General features: G+C 47.7%; 1 protein-coding gene across 1 annotated transcript in view; it reads right to left on the bottom strand.

The window, feature by feature from the left end:
- The window catches only part of EFCAB6 (EF-hand calcium binding domain 6), a 174152-nt gene that overhangs the window by 58042 nt on the left and 98471 nt on the right, over positions 1-17639 (bottom strand). The window contains 2 exon segments of the mRNA XM_079936860.1: positions 5896-6014; positions 11417-11513. Of these exon segments, the coding sequence (XP_079792986.1) occupies positions 5896-6014; positions 11417-11513 (216 nt within the window).

The following is a 17639-nucleotide window of genomic DNA, read 5'->3' as shown; positions in this document are numbered from 1 at the left end:
ACACACAGCAATTTGGTTGTACACATGATCTGAATATGTTCACATCGATTGCTGTGCTGTGAAAGTCTTACCCTTTCATGCTCAGTTTAGCACTTGATTCTTACATAAATGACAGAAGAATCTTCCAGCACCATTGACCCCAGACCCCAGATTTAGAGGGTCTGGTGCAAGCCCTACTGACGACCCAGGCCTGCAGCAGAGGGAGACGTGGCCCTTACGCAGCTTGGATAGAGGGATTCTCTCGGGGACCATCTGTGAGGGTGGTCCGATGGCTCAGAGAGCTGCCCTTCAGAGCACACAATGTCCAGCTGCCCAAGGGGGCAGTGCCCAATGGCACATTCAGCCAGTCCTGGTGGAGCCACAGATGAGACACCATGGGCTCCATCCCCATCCAGGGCCACAATCCCGCCCTTACGCTCCCCAATAAGCGGCGGTCTGGCCTTGGATGAAGCCACGCCAGAGATGGGAAACCCGCTCCTTCAGGGACTGCCCAGTGGAGTTCTAGACGACGTTAGTCACGAAGGCGTCCTTTATGCGGAGCTAAGGGCCTGTCCATCTAGTCCCTCCACGTGCAGCTCTTCTAACTCATCCCCGACCGTCACGTCCCATTCGATCCTCTCTTTTCTGAACTGTTCCTTCAACCTTTTCCAATCCTTTCCCACCCAGAGGCTCTCCCGGTCCAGGTGTTCCACCAGCAAGGCACAGGTAGGTTCTCTCTAGACACTGCGTTGCTTGAGGCAACAGAGATGACCCAGCTTCACGTTAACCGACAGTCGTATGTCTTCCCGTGGGCCGATGCACATGACACGGGAACTTTTTAATAGTCTTTGCCTTTTATATTGGAATACTAACATACAATTACCTACCCAAACAAGAAATGTGCGTGAGTTGGGCATTAATTATCTCCCGAACATTCTGCCAGGTCTGCGTGATCGGCTGGTTGCACACGACCGGCAACTATACGCAAGTTTCCCAGGCGGCTGCTGTCCTACCTGACTCGCCTGTGCATTTTTATAATACACTGGCTCCATAGTTTTTCAGCAAAGTTGGTTTTAGATCTAAAATAGCAGAGTTCTACCCAACGAAATGAGGCTACAGAAGGGGCTCAGGACACTGAGCGCCCCCGAAGGGCGTGTCCCCCAGGGCTCTGTGCCCTGGTCCTGGGGTGCCCTGTGCCCAGCAGGCTCTGGGTCTCAGGCTCTTCTGATGGAAGCGGCATCCTTCCTCTTCCATCCCAGGGACCTCCCACTCCCCCGGCTCTGGGCCTCTCTACTCACTAGGACCCCCTTTCCCCACCTCTGGCTAATGACTCTTTCTTAAGACTCAACTCAGGCATCGCACCTCCTGGGGGTCTCTCTCTGAACACCACAGCCCGGGCTGCCCAGCCTCTCCCTCCTGGCACGCAGCTGCTGTCTTCCCGGCCGAGTCGTGAGCAACCTGAGGGTGGAGGCTTCCTTCATCTCTGGAACCCCAGAATACAGCACAGGGCTTGCAACTTAGAAAGTTTCAAGAAAATCCTGCTCAATGATTGCTCTGATGAATGAATGGATGGATGGATGCACTTTCATCTTGTAATTTATTCTCTGCAGTCTCTCCAAAACCAAGCGCATTGCTCCTGAAATCTCGTGCTAAAAGATCCTGCCTGGCTTCAGTTACCAGGTTTCCTTTCCCAGCGGCCTCCTTCAGCCTTGAAGGTTGTGTACCTTTAACCCTCAGTGAGCCAGGCTCGCTTAACATGCACGTGCTCCCCACTCTGTCCGCCCCTGTGCAGTTAGCTGGGGCCACGGCCCGGCCCTGGGCCACGGGCTGTGGCAGAAGTGTGTCCTTCTGGGCCGAAGCCCGCCGAAGCCCGTGTGCGGTCCTGTGCTCTGCAGGTCCCGGGGGACCCTGCTGAGGGATGAGGCCACAACTGGAAGCCAGATCCCCAGTCACCACTTGGAAGAGAACCGTCCAGAAGAGCCGCTAGACATGCTAGACTTCGTGTGAATAAGAACTAAGCACGCATGTGCCAGGTCACTGAGATGTGGGAGTTAATGCACTAATTTACTTCCAGCGTAAACGAGACCTGCCAGGCTAACCCGGAGCTCTGAAAGCGTGCGCTTCACAGGTGCTTCGTAAATGTCGAGTGAACAATGGATGCCGACAATTTCTTGTCTATATTCTCCCTATTTTCTAATTCTGTGTTTTCGAAAGAGCTGAACGTTATTTTCCTACTCACTTCCAGCTACCCAGTTTTGGCGGGGGCTTTCCTCGTCTCACTAGCAGACCCTGGGAGCTGGCAGAGTGTCACGTTGGCCCCAGCTGCTCCCTGCCTTGCCGGGGGTCCCTGTCACTCCCGCCGGGTGGGAGAATGCCTCTCCCCCTGTACGGGCGACTGCAGGAGGCTCCTGGTGCCTGCGCAGCCTGGCGCGGGCCACCACCTTGCCGCCTAGCCCTCCTGCTTCGTAAGGCAGGCGGGGACTTGGAGGGAGTGGACCAGGGTGAGTCAGGGTCAGCAAACGCTGAGCCACTGAGAGGAGCAGGCCAGGAGGTGGAATGAGGGTGAGGACGGCTAACCGAGATCATGGAAACGCCTAGAAAATGGATGAAAAAAACCACACCACCAAGTCTATCCTCTCTGCTGAGTGGGGTACGGCTGCTTTCTTGCTGTTGTCTTTTCTTTTCCTTTATGCTTCTCTGGATTTTCTGAGTCTTCTAAAATCAGTGTGCATTAATATTGTAATCAGAAAATAATTACAAATCTATATGATCTTTTTGCTACTAATTTTTATGCTTATCTACGCCAGGTACCCTCTTTATATCATTTGGTCCCCATTGCCATCCCACTGGAGAGATTACTGAAGCTCAGAGAAGGTGAGCCACTGGCCCAAGGTCACACAGCTCAGTCTGGGCGCCATGGGTCAGGGTGCAGGCCCCCTCAGAGCATAGCCCATCAGCTGCGGGTTCACTTCCTAAATCTCTCTCACACCTGTCACTTCTGTCCCAATCCTCCAGGCACCACCCAGGGAAGACAGCCCTGAATTCACCTCTGTGCCTCCCTCCCCGTCTCTAGCAATTCATCCTCCTCCCCGTGGCCAGAGTGATCTTTCTGGAACGTGGGCCTGCCTCCCTCTTTCCCCACTAAACACTTGGCCTTCAGGATGGGGTCCCTACCTCGCCCTGCCCTTCACGATGTGGCCCCACTAAACACCTGGCCTTCAGGATGGGGTCCCCACCTTGTCCTGCCCTTCATGATGTGGTTCAGCTGATGTGCAGCCTCCCCTTCTGCCTGGCCACCCAGGTGACCCCGCAGCCCTGGAATGTGACACACCCTTTGCCCTTTGGCTGGACGTTCATCTGGTGGCTCTCGACCCCGCGCTTGCCCTTTGCACAACTTCCCAGCTGCCCCCCGGCTGCGCCCAGGGAGCTGTGCCCCTGGAGGTGGGAAGAGGGCAGGGCCAGGCTGTTCCCGGGGACCTGCTGTCATGGCTCCGTAGCTCCGGCTCAGCACAGCAGTCGAGGTTCCCGCAAATTCCGAGACAGCATCAGGAGTGGAGGCAATTTCCTGGTCTCCAAATAATACCGCCTCCCCTTTGCCCTGCAGTCGCTGGTGGGGAGCAGCTCCCTTATCTCTGTGTAACCTCCCCCGCTTGCTCTTCCAGCCCGGGGCGCAGCAGCCTCCCGGCCTCTGAGTAGCAGCGTAATCCCCCTGCAGACTTCTGCTACCCCCAGCCTCCCGTGCAGGGGTGCAGCCATCGAGGGATTCTGGCCAAAAGAATTTGGGCAAAGTGACGGCCATGTTTCCAGGCCTGGTCCTTACAAAGCTGACCAGAGGGTCCTCTGTGCTCTGTTCCCTTCTCTGCTGGCAGACACATAAGATCCAGGGGTGGTGGGACTCCTGGTCCCTGAATGACTGTGAACACAGCTCCCCAACACCCACACTACATTTTGACGTCATTCTGGGGCAAGCCCCTGGGATGCTGGCCTTGTTTGTTACCGCAGCCAGCCTACCCTGATCCATACACCACTTGAGCTAACTCAGCAGGGCAGAGTGAGGCACAGAGAAGTTAAGTAACTTGACAGGGGCCACACAGCTATGAGGGGTGGAGGCATGTCTGGCTGCAGAGCTCTCAACCACTCACCATCCACGGCAAACAGCCGGCTAAGCAAAAGTAGATGAAATTCTCATCTCAAACAGTTTTCAGCACAGGGTAGATATTTGTGTATTTAATCATGTTAATACGTGTATAAAGAAACTTTAGCCAAAAGCAACAGTGAGTGTCTCCCTCCCATGAACATGGAACCTTGCTCTGTCCCCCATCGGGAAGAGGGCTAAGCGTGCTCTCCTTCCTCATGGGGACACCTGACTCCTACACCCCTCATTCTTGCAGCTCGCCCCGTCCCTCCCTGATGGAGACCACAGTCTCACGAGGCCCACACCCCACCAACCCCTTTTCTGAACGGCTTCCTGACTAGTCTTCCTAAAGCATGGCTTGACCCACATCACATTTTGTCGTTTCCGAATGACTCGTTAATACTCTGCCGGAAAGGGAGGACTGCGGCCAGGTGATCAGCCTCGCCTTTCCTTCCTCAGCCTGCAGCCCAGGCACTGCTTGGAGAATGCCTCCCCCGTCCTCCTGGCCCGTGGGTCAGGCAGCCCTCCTTCCCCATCTGGACCTTTGGAACAATTTCAGCTTCTCTCCCACCATGACAGCCTCCTGCTCTTCCACGGCCCCCAGCACCCCTACTTCTGTCTCCCTTTCTGCTCGACATGTCCCTCCTCTGGCATTTGTAACAGGCGACCCTGCACCCTGGTATTGGGGTGAATGCTTCCTGCCCCCTGACGGCTCCCCGAGCATCAGGACCACACAGTCACCTCCACATCACCCACAGGTCTACATGGTGAGAGCTCCATGCATTTGGCCGCTGCACCGCATCTTCTGATTACTCAGATGGACCCACTCATCTAGTCCCTCAAAAGAGAAAACGGGCAGGGAGACCAAATTGTCCCTGAGTTGGAACTGACCTAAAACGAAACAAAACAAAACAAAAAAGAAACCAAGGATTCTGTAAGAACTTCAAGTTGCTTTTCTGAATTAGACACAAAACAGCCTAATTCTAAACTCGGCCAACATTGCAGCTTTCCCCTTTGAACAGATGAAAAGCTGAAATACTACACGGACTGCTCCATGGGCTTGCCTCTGAGAGGACATGCAATACTGGGGTACGATCCTGCGGGGATGCAAGTGGCAGCTAACATATAATGAAGAAGGAAGTAATTCAAAGACAGAGCTGGAACTTGGAAATGGACCACATTGTTAGTACACCTTGAAACTTAAACATCTACACAGGGAATGTTGTAACTGGGGGCCTGGTTCAAAAACAGCTGAACCTAAAGCACATTTTGAAACATGTAGTCAGCATTAGGCACAAGTTTCAGTTTAAGACACTCTTGGGAAACCACTCCAAGGTACCAAAACTTTGGTGATTTTCTTCCAGCAAATTACTGATCTATAAAACAGTTGTGCAACATTGATTTCCACCTTTAGGTGATGGGGAGAGACCGCTTTTCCCTTTACCCATTGCAGATCTGTCTGCTGAGCTACTTGTATTAGAGTTAAGTCTTTGGGGAGGGACTTAGTTCTCTGAAACAGTAAAAGGATGTGGCTGAACTCCCGGTTCCTTGGAAATGCGAAACTCTCAAGTCTAGTATTTAATACTGGTGACACGTGTTTACCTGGCTCCCCATGTTCCTGAAGGCCAGCCTGTTGGCCAAGGCTTCTTTCTACGGGGGAACAGGACAGATACAACCGCAGGAAAACCACTCCTGGTCCCACCTGACCCCTGAGGAGTGACGAAAGCCGGTGCTGAATTTGGCCATCCGGAATGAAAAGCCAGTCTTCAGACATCACTCACCTCATCCAAAGCTTCTCACATTCTCTGGGTGTGAGGGGAATATCAAAGCCGTACAGCGCGTTCTTTACATCCCGTCGTCGAAGAATGCCGTTGCCCTCATTGTCGGTTTCGATAAAATTCTACAATATTCCAAGGTGGCATTTAGTAACATGCATAATGCTCAGACAGTAAACAAGCTTTTCAATAGTCAGTATCTGGAACAAGCTAAGAGATTTTTCTCCCATTCCTCCTGCTTAAAAACCTTTTAATCTATGTCCTAGATACCCTCCCCATTCCTCTAAAGAAGGTGATCGAGCAAAACACGAACAAGTGTTAACACCTAGGAGGGGCTTATTTCTGGGTAATGAGTGGTCTCAGGTGTGTGGCTTGGATTCTTCTCTGACCAACAACTTGGGATCAAACACTGTTAGAAATAAGAGTCAACCAGAGCCTGGGAAATGAGGCGTAGCCCACACTGCTGAGGTTATCACAACTGGGGATCAAACACTGTTAGAGATAAGAGTCAAGCAGAGCCTGGGGAGTGAGGCGCAGCCCACACTGCTGAGGTCATCATCTCCACGATGCAGCGAAGTTGGCTGCCCGGCTGTCTGTCAGAGGGGAAATGAGGGACGTGAGACTCTGGTTGTTGTGACAAGATGGTATGGTACCATTTTAATATCCCCGAGGGGTGCAAAAGGCATCTGGGGATTTGTCACCACAGACTAGAAGAGCAGGTAGCACAGGGCGTTCCACTCTGTCTTAAATTGTTTCCGAACAATAGCTCATTCGCTCCTCCTTCTAATACACTGTGAGGGAGACACAGTGGGTCCATCTCCCAAGTCCTCTGCGAGCATCATACCTAATGGTGAAACCACGAAACATTCCCTGTAAGATCAGGAACCAGGCAAGAATATCTCTATCGCCCTCTATTCATCATTGTACTGGAGGTGCCCGCCAGTGTAGTTAGGCAAGTTAAAATTGTTAAAAGGTGTAAAAACAGGGCAGGGAGAAATACAATTGTCATTTATTCACAAATGACATGACTGTATATATAAGAATACAAGGAATCCATAAATAAATTATTACACTAAGAGGCTTTGGCAAGAAATCTGGATTCTATATCAATACATAAAATTATCCACATTTTTATATCTCAGACATGGAAAATGAATTAAAAAAATAACATTTACAGTAGCATCAAAAATAGAAAGTTTGAGGAATAAATCTTACAAATGATTGTAAGACTTCTACACAGGAATGTCTAAAACTTTTTTGAAAGAAGTCAGACAGGGAAAGACAGATACTGTGTGGCTTCACTTCAATGTGGCATCTAAAAAATACAAATGAACAAACAGAACAAAACAGGAACAGAGTTATAGATGCACAGAACAAACAGGTGGCTACCAGAGAAGAGGGGGCTGGGAGGAGGAAAGAAATAGGTGAGGGCGATTAAGCGGTACAAACTTCCAGTTGCAAAATAAATGAGTCACAGGTATGAGAGCTACAGTGTGGGGAATACAGTCAATAACTAAGTAATATCTTTGTGGTGACACATCATAACTAGACTTATCCTGGTGATCATTTTGAAATGAACAGAAGAAAAATCACTATGTTGTGTAACAGGAACTAACATAGCGTTTTAGGTCAATTCTACTCTAAAAGCAAAGAAACAAGCATACAAACAATTCATAGAAAAAGAGATCAGATTTGTGATTACCAAAAGCAAGGGGTGCGGGGAGGGGGAATTGGATGAAGGTGGTCAACAGGTACTACAAACTTCCGGTTCTAAGATAAATAAGTACTAGGGATGTAATGTACAACATGATAAATATCATGAATACAGCTGAATATAATGAACACAGCTGTATGTATAACATATATACAATATATAACACATCTGTATGTTATATACGGAAGTTAAGAGACTAAAACCTAAGAATTCTCATCCCACACAACATTTTTTTCTATTTCTTTAATTTCATATTTATATGAGATGATAGATGTTCTCTAAACTTATTGTGATAATCATTTCACAATATACGTAAGTCAAATCATTACGCCATACACCTTAAACTTGTATGGTGCTGTTTGTCAATTATATCTCAATAAACTGGAAGAAAAATTAAATTAAAATTTTTTTTAAAGGGTGAAGACTGAACACAAACTGAGAGAAGGTATCTGCATCTTACAAAAATCTACTGGCCAAACCAAAGTAAGCGTTCCCACTGACCAAGGAAAGAAAGACAGACGAGCCAGTGTGAAAACTGTAAAAAAGTCTCAAGCAGGCACTTCGCAGATAAAGAAAACTGACTAATGAATAAACAAATGAAAAAATGCCCAGTTTCATTAGTAAACAACAAATGCTAATTAAAACAGCAACGAGCTACTGCTACACATCCACTGGAGGGGAAGAAAGTAAGACGTCTGAGAGTCCCAACAGAGCCCTGTGACCCACAAGGTCGAAAATATTTACTGTCTTGCCCTTCACAGAAAAAGTGTAGCTCCCTGGTCTAAGATACTGTTAACATTCTATTGCTTCATCTGGATGGTGGTTACATGGTGGCGTGCAATCTGGGATACACGGTGACTACACCGTGTATTTAAACTACACATATACATTATACATATAATACATATATATTATAAAACATGTATGTTAAATGTGCATACATACATACATATTACATACACATAGTTACATATATATTATTTGTATATTCCACTGTAGCGTCACAAATTAAAAAACAATTAAGCTTAAAAAAGTTAGGCCTGGGGCTTCCCTGGTGGCACAGTGGTTGAGAGTCCGCCTGCCAATGCAGGGGACACGGGTTCGTGTCCTGGTCCGGGAAGATCCCACATGCCGCGGAATGGCTGGGCCCGTGAGCCATGGCCGCTGGGCCTGCGCGTCCGGAGCCCGTGCTCTGCAACGGGAGAGGCCACGGCAGTGAGAGGCCCGCGTACCGCAAAAAAAAAAAAAAAAAAAAAAAGGTTTGCTGAAGAAACCAATGAACTTATTTTCCAAAAACACCTGAATAGCAATGAGCATATTAAGCTGCCCCCAAATGGGACGACTCCTGTGTACTTATGAGAATGCAGCTGGAGGTGTCCCCAGCAGCGCATGGGGGAGCGGAGAGCCCCGTGACTCTGTGTGAAAGTCACTAGATGACTAAACGCTGAATCCTTGTTCAAGTTCAAACACGGTTTTACTGGAGAATACATCGTTTTGGATATTAGCAGGTCCTGTTTGGCAAATTCCCAACAGAAATGCGGCAGAAGGGAGACTCCACACCTTGGTCACCTTCACCGTCTCTAAATGCTGGGACCCAGAAGGGAAGAGCTGGGATGGGTGCACCGAGTGAGAACAGCCGTCTCATCTCCAGTTGGTCCGGTGGGAATACTGCTGATCTTATTTAGGTATTATACTTTCTGCCGGTTTAGAATTCAGAACTAATTCCTTCAGTGCTTTAGTTAAAATGAACTGAGAGAGTGGCAGAGATGTCCACATGTGCAGGATCGTTTAGTCCTGTGGGGGCCAGTGAGGTGGCACGATGCTTGATTCTGGACAAAGCGCGTCCTCCCCCCGCCAGGCTCAGTCCTAGAAGAGCGGGAGGAGGTCTCTGCCCCGTAGACGCAAGGCTCCTGGTTCAGCAGCACAGCACCCTGGGGTCCCCAGGCCTCCTCCACACATAGTTTGGGGTCCCGCACGACATCAAGGATGAAGGTGGCTACGAGAGGCCATGGAATCGAGGTGGAGTGAGAGTCCACACTGACGGGGAGGACGTCACCCAGCCAGGAGGCCGGGACAGGAGGGGAGGGGGCCCTGCAGGGTGTCGTGGTGCCAGGGGTGGAGGCGTTTCAGGAAGGATGGACTGAACAAGGCAGAAACAAAGGCCTCTACAGCCTCTGGCCACTCCCAGCGGTCTGCTCCTTCCAGCGCCCATCTGCTTTGTTAATAATCTGTCACCTCCCCTGGTTCGTGAGCTCCGCCAGGCAGGAGCAGACAGGCCTTGGTTACCACTGAACCTGGCGCACAAACCGCTGCGCAGTGAGTCTGTGCTAAGTCAAAGCGGGGTCGGATGAAGCTGCGAAGGGCCCTGGCCGTGGCCCTCGGGAGTCCCTGGAGTCAGACCACAGGGCGGGGCTGCTCCCATGAGGGGAAGGAGGGCAGGGCAACTGAGAGGGGAGGCACGCTGGGGAGAAGGGGCTTTTTCTTAAATAGGTTTGAGGGAGTTTGAAGGCCAGAGAGAAGCAGGGATGGGGCGGGCACGCGGGAAGGCAGTCAGGTGGCCAGCTCTGCCCTCTCCCCGGCTGGCGCTGCTGTGGCCTGTGTGACCGCTGCTTGCAATCCAGAGCTTGCCCTGCACTCCGCGACCCGAAGGACTGCTCTGGAAGGCTGGCCGTCCTCGATCTGTGCGACCCGAAGGACTGCTCTGGAAGGCTGGCCCGGCCTCGATCTGTGCGACCCAAAGGACTGCTCTGGAAGGCTGGCCGGCCTCGATCTGTGCGACCCAAAGGACTGCTCTGGAAGGCTGGCCGGCCTCGATCTGTGCGACCCAAAGGACTGCTCTGGAAGGCTGGCCCGGCCTCGATCAGTGCGACCCAAAGGACTGCTCTGGAAGGCTGGCCGGCCTCGATCTGTGCGACCCAAAGGACTGCTCTGGAAGGCTGGCCCGGCCTCGATCTGTGCGACCCAAAGGACTGCTCTGGAAGGCCGGCCCGGCCTTGATCAGTGCGACCCAAAGGACTGCTCTGGAAGACTGGCCCGGCCTCGATCTGTGTGATTTGCCGGCCTGGGCTGGCACAGTCAAGGCTGTGAGGCAGCCCGGGTGCTTAACAGGACTTAAAATCTGGACTTCTCATCGGGCACAGGCCAAGACAGAGCAGACAGAGATAGAAAATGACCACATGAAACAAAGTGGAGACATTCTTCAGAATAGTGTGAAAATACTTCCGTAATGCAGGATACAAATACTTTTTTAAATGAAGTTTTTGTGTCCTTGTTGCATTGAGAAGTGGTGACCCCATATCCTAGCCCTCAGGATGACCCACGCTTGCATTTCAGATCTACTGTCCTGCAGGTACAGCTGCCATTGTTAAGAGTATGTTTCCCATCTTGACACCATCATCACAGTTTACACAATTGCACATGGAGGGTATTCACCTTCAAACTATGCTTTCTATAATTTTAGCAAGACAGGAAGAAATACCTCTTTAAAAAGCATGTTTATAACTGTGTAAAAACAAGAATGATAGCATCTTACATTTTTCATTTAAAATTTTAACTCATATCAAACCTGAGATAAAGCCAGCAATTTCAGTCCATGTAACTCTTAAAATTACTTATTTTTCTAAAGATCAATTGACCTCGAATGTGAGAATTTATTTTGAAAAAGTATTTTACGAAGAAAAGGAGTCCCTAAATTGCTATACAAAGTTGCTTTGCCATCTTAGCGACTGGATGGAAAATAGCTCCCTCATCACAACGATCCTGGAACAGTGAAATCGATTCCCTTTCCTTTTAAGGAAATAATCATTTTCTTACCTTAGACAAGTCTGACCATCTGGTTTTTGCTTTGGTAACAAGATACTGATGAGCCTGTTCACAAGCTAGTTCTGAATCTGCAACCTTCTGTTTTGGTCTTAAAAGAAAAAAAAAAAAGAATCTGTTTAAATTTAATGGACTCATTAATCTCCCAAGGGATTCTCCTACCCCGGTTTGTTTCAAAGACAGCCTTAAAGTCTGCTACTTCACATCTGGTCTAACTTAATTCTTAAAATACAGTCTTATTTCCCCAGCTGCATGTTAGGGCAATCTTAAATTTTAGGAGTACTCGCGCATTTCCAGATAAATGCTGTTCAACTTTTCCTGCAGTTCACAAAACAAAAAGGGCTCATTGATTCCCAGAGGGATAAAAAACACACTATAACATTGTCTTCAGATGAAGACAACTAGAAACTTTTATTTCTGAACGTACACGTTGGCGTGATCACGCAGACCAAAGCTAACAGTCCAGGAACACTGTGGGAACGTGACCTACAGACTCAGTCTCAGCTCATGTTCAAAGGTTAGGTCTATGGGATGTAAAATGATCAAAACTCTGTTTAGTCACAGAACGATGGGAGCCAAGGACACTTTAAAAAAAGACTGTGGCTAGGCCTCCACGGGGCGCAGTGAAGACTGTGGCTGAAGGAGTTTGGGGTGCCCTGGATTCTTCCAATCACTAAAACAAATTAGGGGCGCGTGAAACCCTGTAAAACCCTTTGCCACTGCTTTCTCCACGGTCGCCTTGCTTGGAACCACGCTTGCGCACAGGCACGTGGGTGATCAGTGCATCTTGCCTGAGGGTGAGTAAGGGGACACCTGAGCGAGGCCCCACAGGGACCCTCACAGGAACTTCCCCTCAAGGGAACCTGGAAAACCAGGGTGGGGACAGCACACAAGCCCCATGTCGCCCTTTTAAAGAAGTGGCGTTATTCATGCTCCAGCAGGTGAGCTGCTCGTAAGGAAAAAAATCTAAAGTCAACCAGGAGGCCGCCAGTTGAGAAAATGCAACAGTCAAAAGTTTATGTGATCCCCAAAGACGCGGCTTTGTAGCTGACCCTTTGTATGTGATGCCAGGTGGGGAGCACTGTGGTTTTAGGGTAATCGTGGCCTCCACAAGCTCTGTGACCAGTCAGGCTGGAACTACCGAATCTGGGTTTTCACAGCAGTGCTGGCATTGCCACCCCAGTTTGCAAAAGGGGATGCTGTGGTTTAGAGGGGTGAAATCGCCCGCCAAAATTGCACAGCCAGTACCGGGAATCCTGGCACTGAAACTCAGGGCCCTCCCATGCCAGAGGAAAGCCTTTCTCACCGTTGTCATTCCGTCTGAAGCTACAGTTTTGGTGGCCCCTCTACCTTCACTCCTCGGAGGAAAGGATCCATTAAATATTACATTTCACAGAGGTGAGGGCCGCCCATGGTTTTTACACGCGCAGGATCTTCTTTTCACTTAACATGTCTATTTCAATTCAACCGGAGCAGTTCTGCTGAGCACCACTGAGTGCCAGGCACTGTGTGAGGTCCTGGGGAAGGTGAAGCCTGCAGCGCCCCAGAGAAGGCCCTCCTGGAACATTGCACTACTGTCCTACATTTTAAAAGCAGACAGCAGGACACAGCACTGCAACCAACAAGTTAAGCAGTAATCATTGCTCTTCACGTGGCTTCTCCTTTAAATTCTTCCTAAGAAACTCTGCTGCTGGTCTCAGCTATCCTGGACCGCTCCTCAGGTCCCCTGATGACTGACAGTGCTCCCTACGCACTGATCACCAACAACACCGTGGCCCTCGTTACCCCAGAAGCCCACACTGTGCTGTTGACCCACGTGTCACACGGAAAGGGTCTTATTCAGACCAGGGCTTCTTTGGTGATTTACATAAACTTTGACTCCTGTGGTTCGGCAAACAAACATTCTTGCATTTCCTCAGTGGGCAGGTGCTGAGGACCCGCGGCAGCTGGGCGGGGTCTTCTCCCTCTTCCCATGTCGCTGCTGAAATGGACCAGATGAGGTCATGCCCACTTTCATTTTCTCTCCTGGCAGATGCCAGCTTGTGGGGAACACAGGTGAACTATGGTGGCACACCTCCCCTGACTGAGACCCCCCCAAATACACACAGTCTTTAAATTCTCCAGTTGCTTCTACATTACCAAGTCCGGGGTCTCTGCTGGCTTAATGTGTGACGCTGTTAACCATCTCCCCCTCTCTGGTCACCGTCATGATGCTGCTCTTTAAATGACACCATGGGTTGGAACACCCACCACCTGGCAAACGTGTGTCCTCAGTGAGTGACTCTCCCTCTCTGCCTGCCCCCCCGACCACTCCTCTCTCCTTCCACCCCAAAGCTTAGGTACTCTTCTGAGAGGTCATCCCCGCTCCTGTCCCCAGCTACCACCTGGATGCTGTTTGCCCACACTTCCGTGCCATGAGCACGGTAACCTCACGTGCTTCTCCATTCCGTCTCCAACTGTCTGCCGGACTTCACAGAATCATGGACTTTCGAGGGTGGAAAAGGACCCAAAGATGAAGCAGTCCAGTCTTCTATCGTTACTTTGCCACCAAGGCTTTGGAAGGTTGGGTGGATTATGTGGCATTTTCACAAGTATTGTTTAAAAGGACTGTAGGTGCTCACGAGGCCTATTCCCCTGCCTTCACCGTTAGCTGCCTTGTAAATCCTGTCTGAACCCAGAGGACGCACCTGGGCTTCCCTCAGAAGGATGGAGGTCCTGAGAGGCGTGCTCTGTCTCTGCAAAGTCAACTCACTATCAAGCTGACCTCACTGTCTAGACACAGGTCCAAGCAGCCTCCCTACCCAATTCCTTTTCCAGGCTATGAGGCTGGATTACTTTTCTTAGTGACTCGTGCTCAAACCAGGAGCTCCTACCTATTTCCCATTCATTTCTCCTCTGTACCATTTTATATCCTTGTCTCCTCTAGAGAGATTGGAAGGTTTTTCTGTGGCCTTTTCCAGAAGTTACTTATTTTCTCTCCTATTGTCTGCCTCTTTAGATCTTGACAATCAGTCAGATCCAGCCTTCCTATCAGCCAGACTGTCAGTCACAAATACACACAATGTGCTGCTCTAAGTCCTACAAACACAATGATGAGCATGGTGAACAGAACCCACGTCCTCAAGGAGCTCATCCTGTGATGGCAGGAATGTGCAGCAAACACATGGAAAAATAAGTGAATCAGACAACTTCAGCTACTGGATGTGACTGAGAATGATGGACCAGGGCGGGGTCCGGGGCACTTCAGCCAAGAAGACCAGAGAGCAGGGACTCCTTGAGGCATGAGTGATGACCCAGTTAAGGTGGAGTAGACACACATACTTACTTCATCCTGTCTCTTCCACTGGTTACAACCAAAAACTCTAGACAGAATACAAAAAGCAACTCTCTGAAGAGACAGTAAAAAGTAAATAATAGGAGGCTTATGGAGAGGGAAATCAAAACTTGAAGGATGACTTACATAATGGTGAGGTTCACGGGCTTTTTTCCTCCCATATTTCCAACTTAAGGGCTGCTTAAAGGCAGTCCTAATTCTGGAACTGTGCAGTGGATATGGACAGAAAAATCTCCAAAAGAAAGTCTGTTTTTCTGACCGAAGAACTAGGAAGGTGAGCCCCTGAAGTACAAAGAGCATGGGGGAATCCCCCCTTTCTTGTCTCTTTTTACTGTCTCATTCCTGATCTGGGGCAAGCCCAGCTACAAAAGTGCACTTCTATGGTGGTGTCAGCAATAGTATTGGCCAAGTAGGTGCCCACGACTGAAATTCTTCTCCCAACCAGAGGAGATGGTAAAAGGCGTCCCTGTGCTCAAGGAGGATTGGAGAAATCCACATTACCTTCTCTTTCTCGTGTTTATCTCACCATGTTGGCCTGGAGGGGGCCCCAGTCAAGAGAAGCACTCAGTAGCACAGAATGGCTAACACCTAAGATTGTCCAACCAGAAGAACAAAAAAGGGGTCCCTGAGTGCTGGAGAGTGTGGGGAGAAATCATAGAGAGGGCTAGAAAAAGGGACGCCCAAATGAATGAAGGAAGTTCCAGGTTCACCTGTGATGTGCACATGTGTGAAACTAACCCAGAGCAGCACAGTGAAAGCTTTGAGAACTTTACTACAGTGTAGTTAAGACTGTCGCCTGCGTGCTGCACTCATGGGCTCAGCTGATAGAGCTACAATGGCTTTGAAAACTGAACCGATGTTGAAACCACAGAAGGCAGGTCAGGACTTGCACTCTGAAACTAAATGGATTGATTGCCTGCCTAAAAAAGATCAATCAGTCAACGCATTACCGAGGATGTTAACAGGACCAGAGTGTCACAACACAACATTAAAAATGTCCATGACACAGTCCAAAATTACTCAATATACAGAGGACCAGGAAAATCCCAACAATTTTCAAGATAAAAGACAGCAAGCACCAACTCCAAGATGACCCAGATGTTGAAATTATCATATTTTAAAGCAGTTATTATAACCATGAAGTAAGAGTACACATTCTTAAAATAAATGGAAAGACCAGTTCTGAGCAAAGAAATTGGAGTCAAAAAAAAAGAACCAAGTGGAAACTTTAGAACTGGAAAAAACAACAACTGAAATAAAATTTTCACTGGATTGGCTCAAGGACAGAATGGAGATGACAGAGGAGTGAGTCAGTGAACTTGAAAATAGATGACTAGAAATAATCGAATCTGATCAACAGAGGAAAAAGAAAGAATATATCTCCAAGGACTATGATAGAGAGACCTGTGATACAAAAACAAAAGGTCTAACACCCATGTCACTGGAGTACTGAAAGGAGAAGAGAAAAAGATTGGTACAGAAAAAAATTTAAAACTTCAGGAAATAATAGCTGAAACCTGCCCAAATTTGATGGAAAAACAAATTTACAGATTCAGGAAGTTCAGCAAACCTCAAAAAAGATAAACTCAAAGAAAATCATGCTCAAACACATCATACTAAAACTACTGAAAACCAAAGCTAAAGAAAAACTCTTGAAAGCAACCTGAGACAAATGACACATTACAGAGAGAAAACCACTTGAATGACTGTAGATTTCTCCTCACAAACTGTGGAGGCCAGAAGACAATGGAACAACATTTTTAAAGTGTTATAACAAAAGAATTGTCTACCCATAATTCTATATCCAGAAAAAAAAACTGTTAGGAATGAAGGAGCAATAAAGATATGCTCAATGAAGGAAAACTATGATAACTTGTCTCCAGTAGACATGCTAAAAGAAGTTCTTCAGCGGAAGGAACATGACAGCAGAGAGAGACACTTCTGAGCTTGAGAAATAAAAGAAGAGAAGCAGAAATGGTAAATACAAATATACTTTTTCTCAGAGTTTCAAAACACATGAAGCATAAATTGATAAAAACGGAAGGAGAAATAGACAGATGCAAAATTATTGTTGGTGACGTCAACACTCCTCTCTCAGTAATTGATAGAACAAATAGAAAATAAGCGAGAAGCTAAACACTATAACCAACTTGATCTTATTGACATTTATAGAACCCTCCACCCAACAACAGGCCAATATACATTCTTTTCAAGATACATGGAATGTTCACCAAGACAGATGATTTCTAGGGTCATAAAATGAACCTTACCAAATTTAAAAGAATTAAAATCATACAAAGTATGTTATCTAAACTGAACAGAATTAAACTAGAAATCAATAACAGAAAGATAGTTGGAAACCATGGAAATATTTTGAAAAAAAAAACATACTTCTAAATAATCCAAGGTTTCAAGAAACAGTCTAAAGAGAAATTAGAAAATATTTTGAACTGAATGAAAATAAACACTATAACATATCCAAATTTGTGAAATGCAGCTAAATCAGTGCCTACAAGGAACCTGATAGCATTAAGGGCTCATATAGAAAAGAAAGAATTCAAATAAAAAATCTGAGTTTTCAGCTTAAGAAAATATAAAAGGAGGGCAAACTACAGTTGATCCTTGCACAACACAGGTTTGGACTGCACGAGTCCACTTATATGCTGATTTTTTTCAATAAATATATTGGAAAATTTTTTGTAGGCTTGTGACAATTTGAAAAAAATCCACAGATTAACCACATAGCCTAGAAATATTGAAAAAATTAAGAAAAAGTTAGATATGTCATGAATGTATAAAATATAATATACGTAGATACTAGTGTATCCTTACATAGGCATAAGGTGAGTGATATTTAATATAAAATTAATATGTTAGTTTTCT

The sequence above is a fragment of the Stenella coeruleoalba genome (genome assembly GCF_951394435.1).
Source record: "Stenella coeruleoalba genome assembly, chromosome: 11".
NCBI classification, from domain to species: Eukaryota; Metazoa; Chordata; class Mammalia; order Artiodactyla; family Delphinidae; genus Stenella; species Stenella coeruleoalba.
This window is presented reverse-complemented; position numbering and strand designations above follow the sequence as displayed.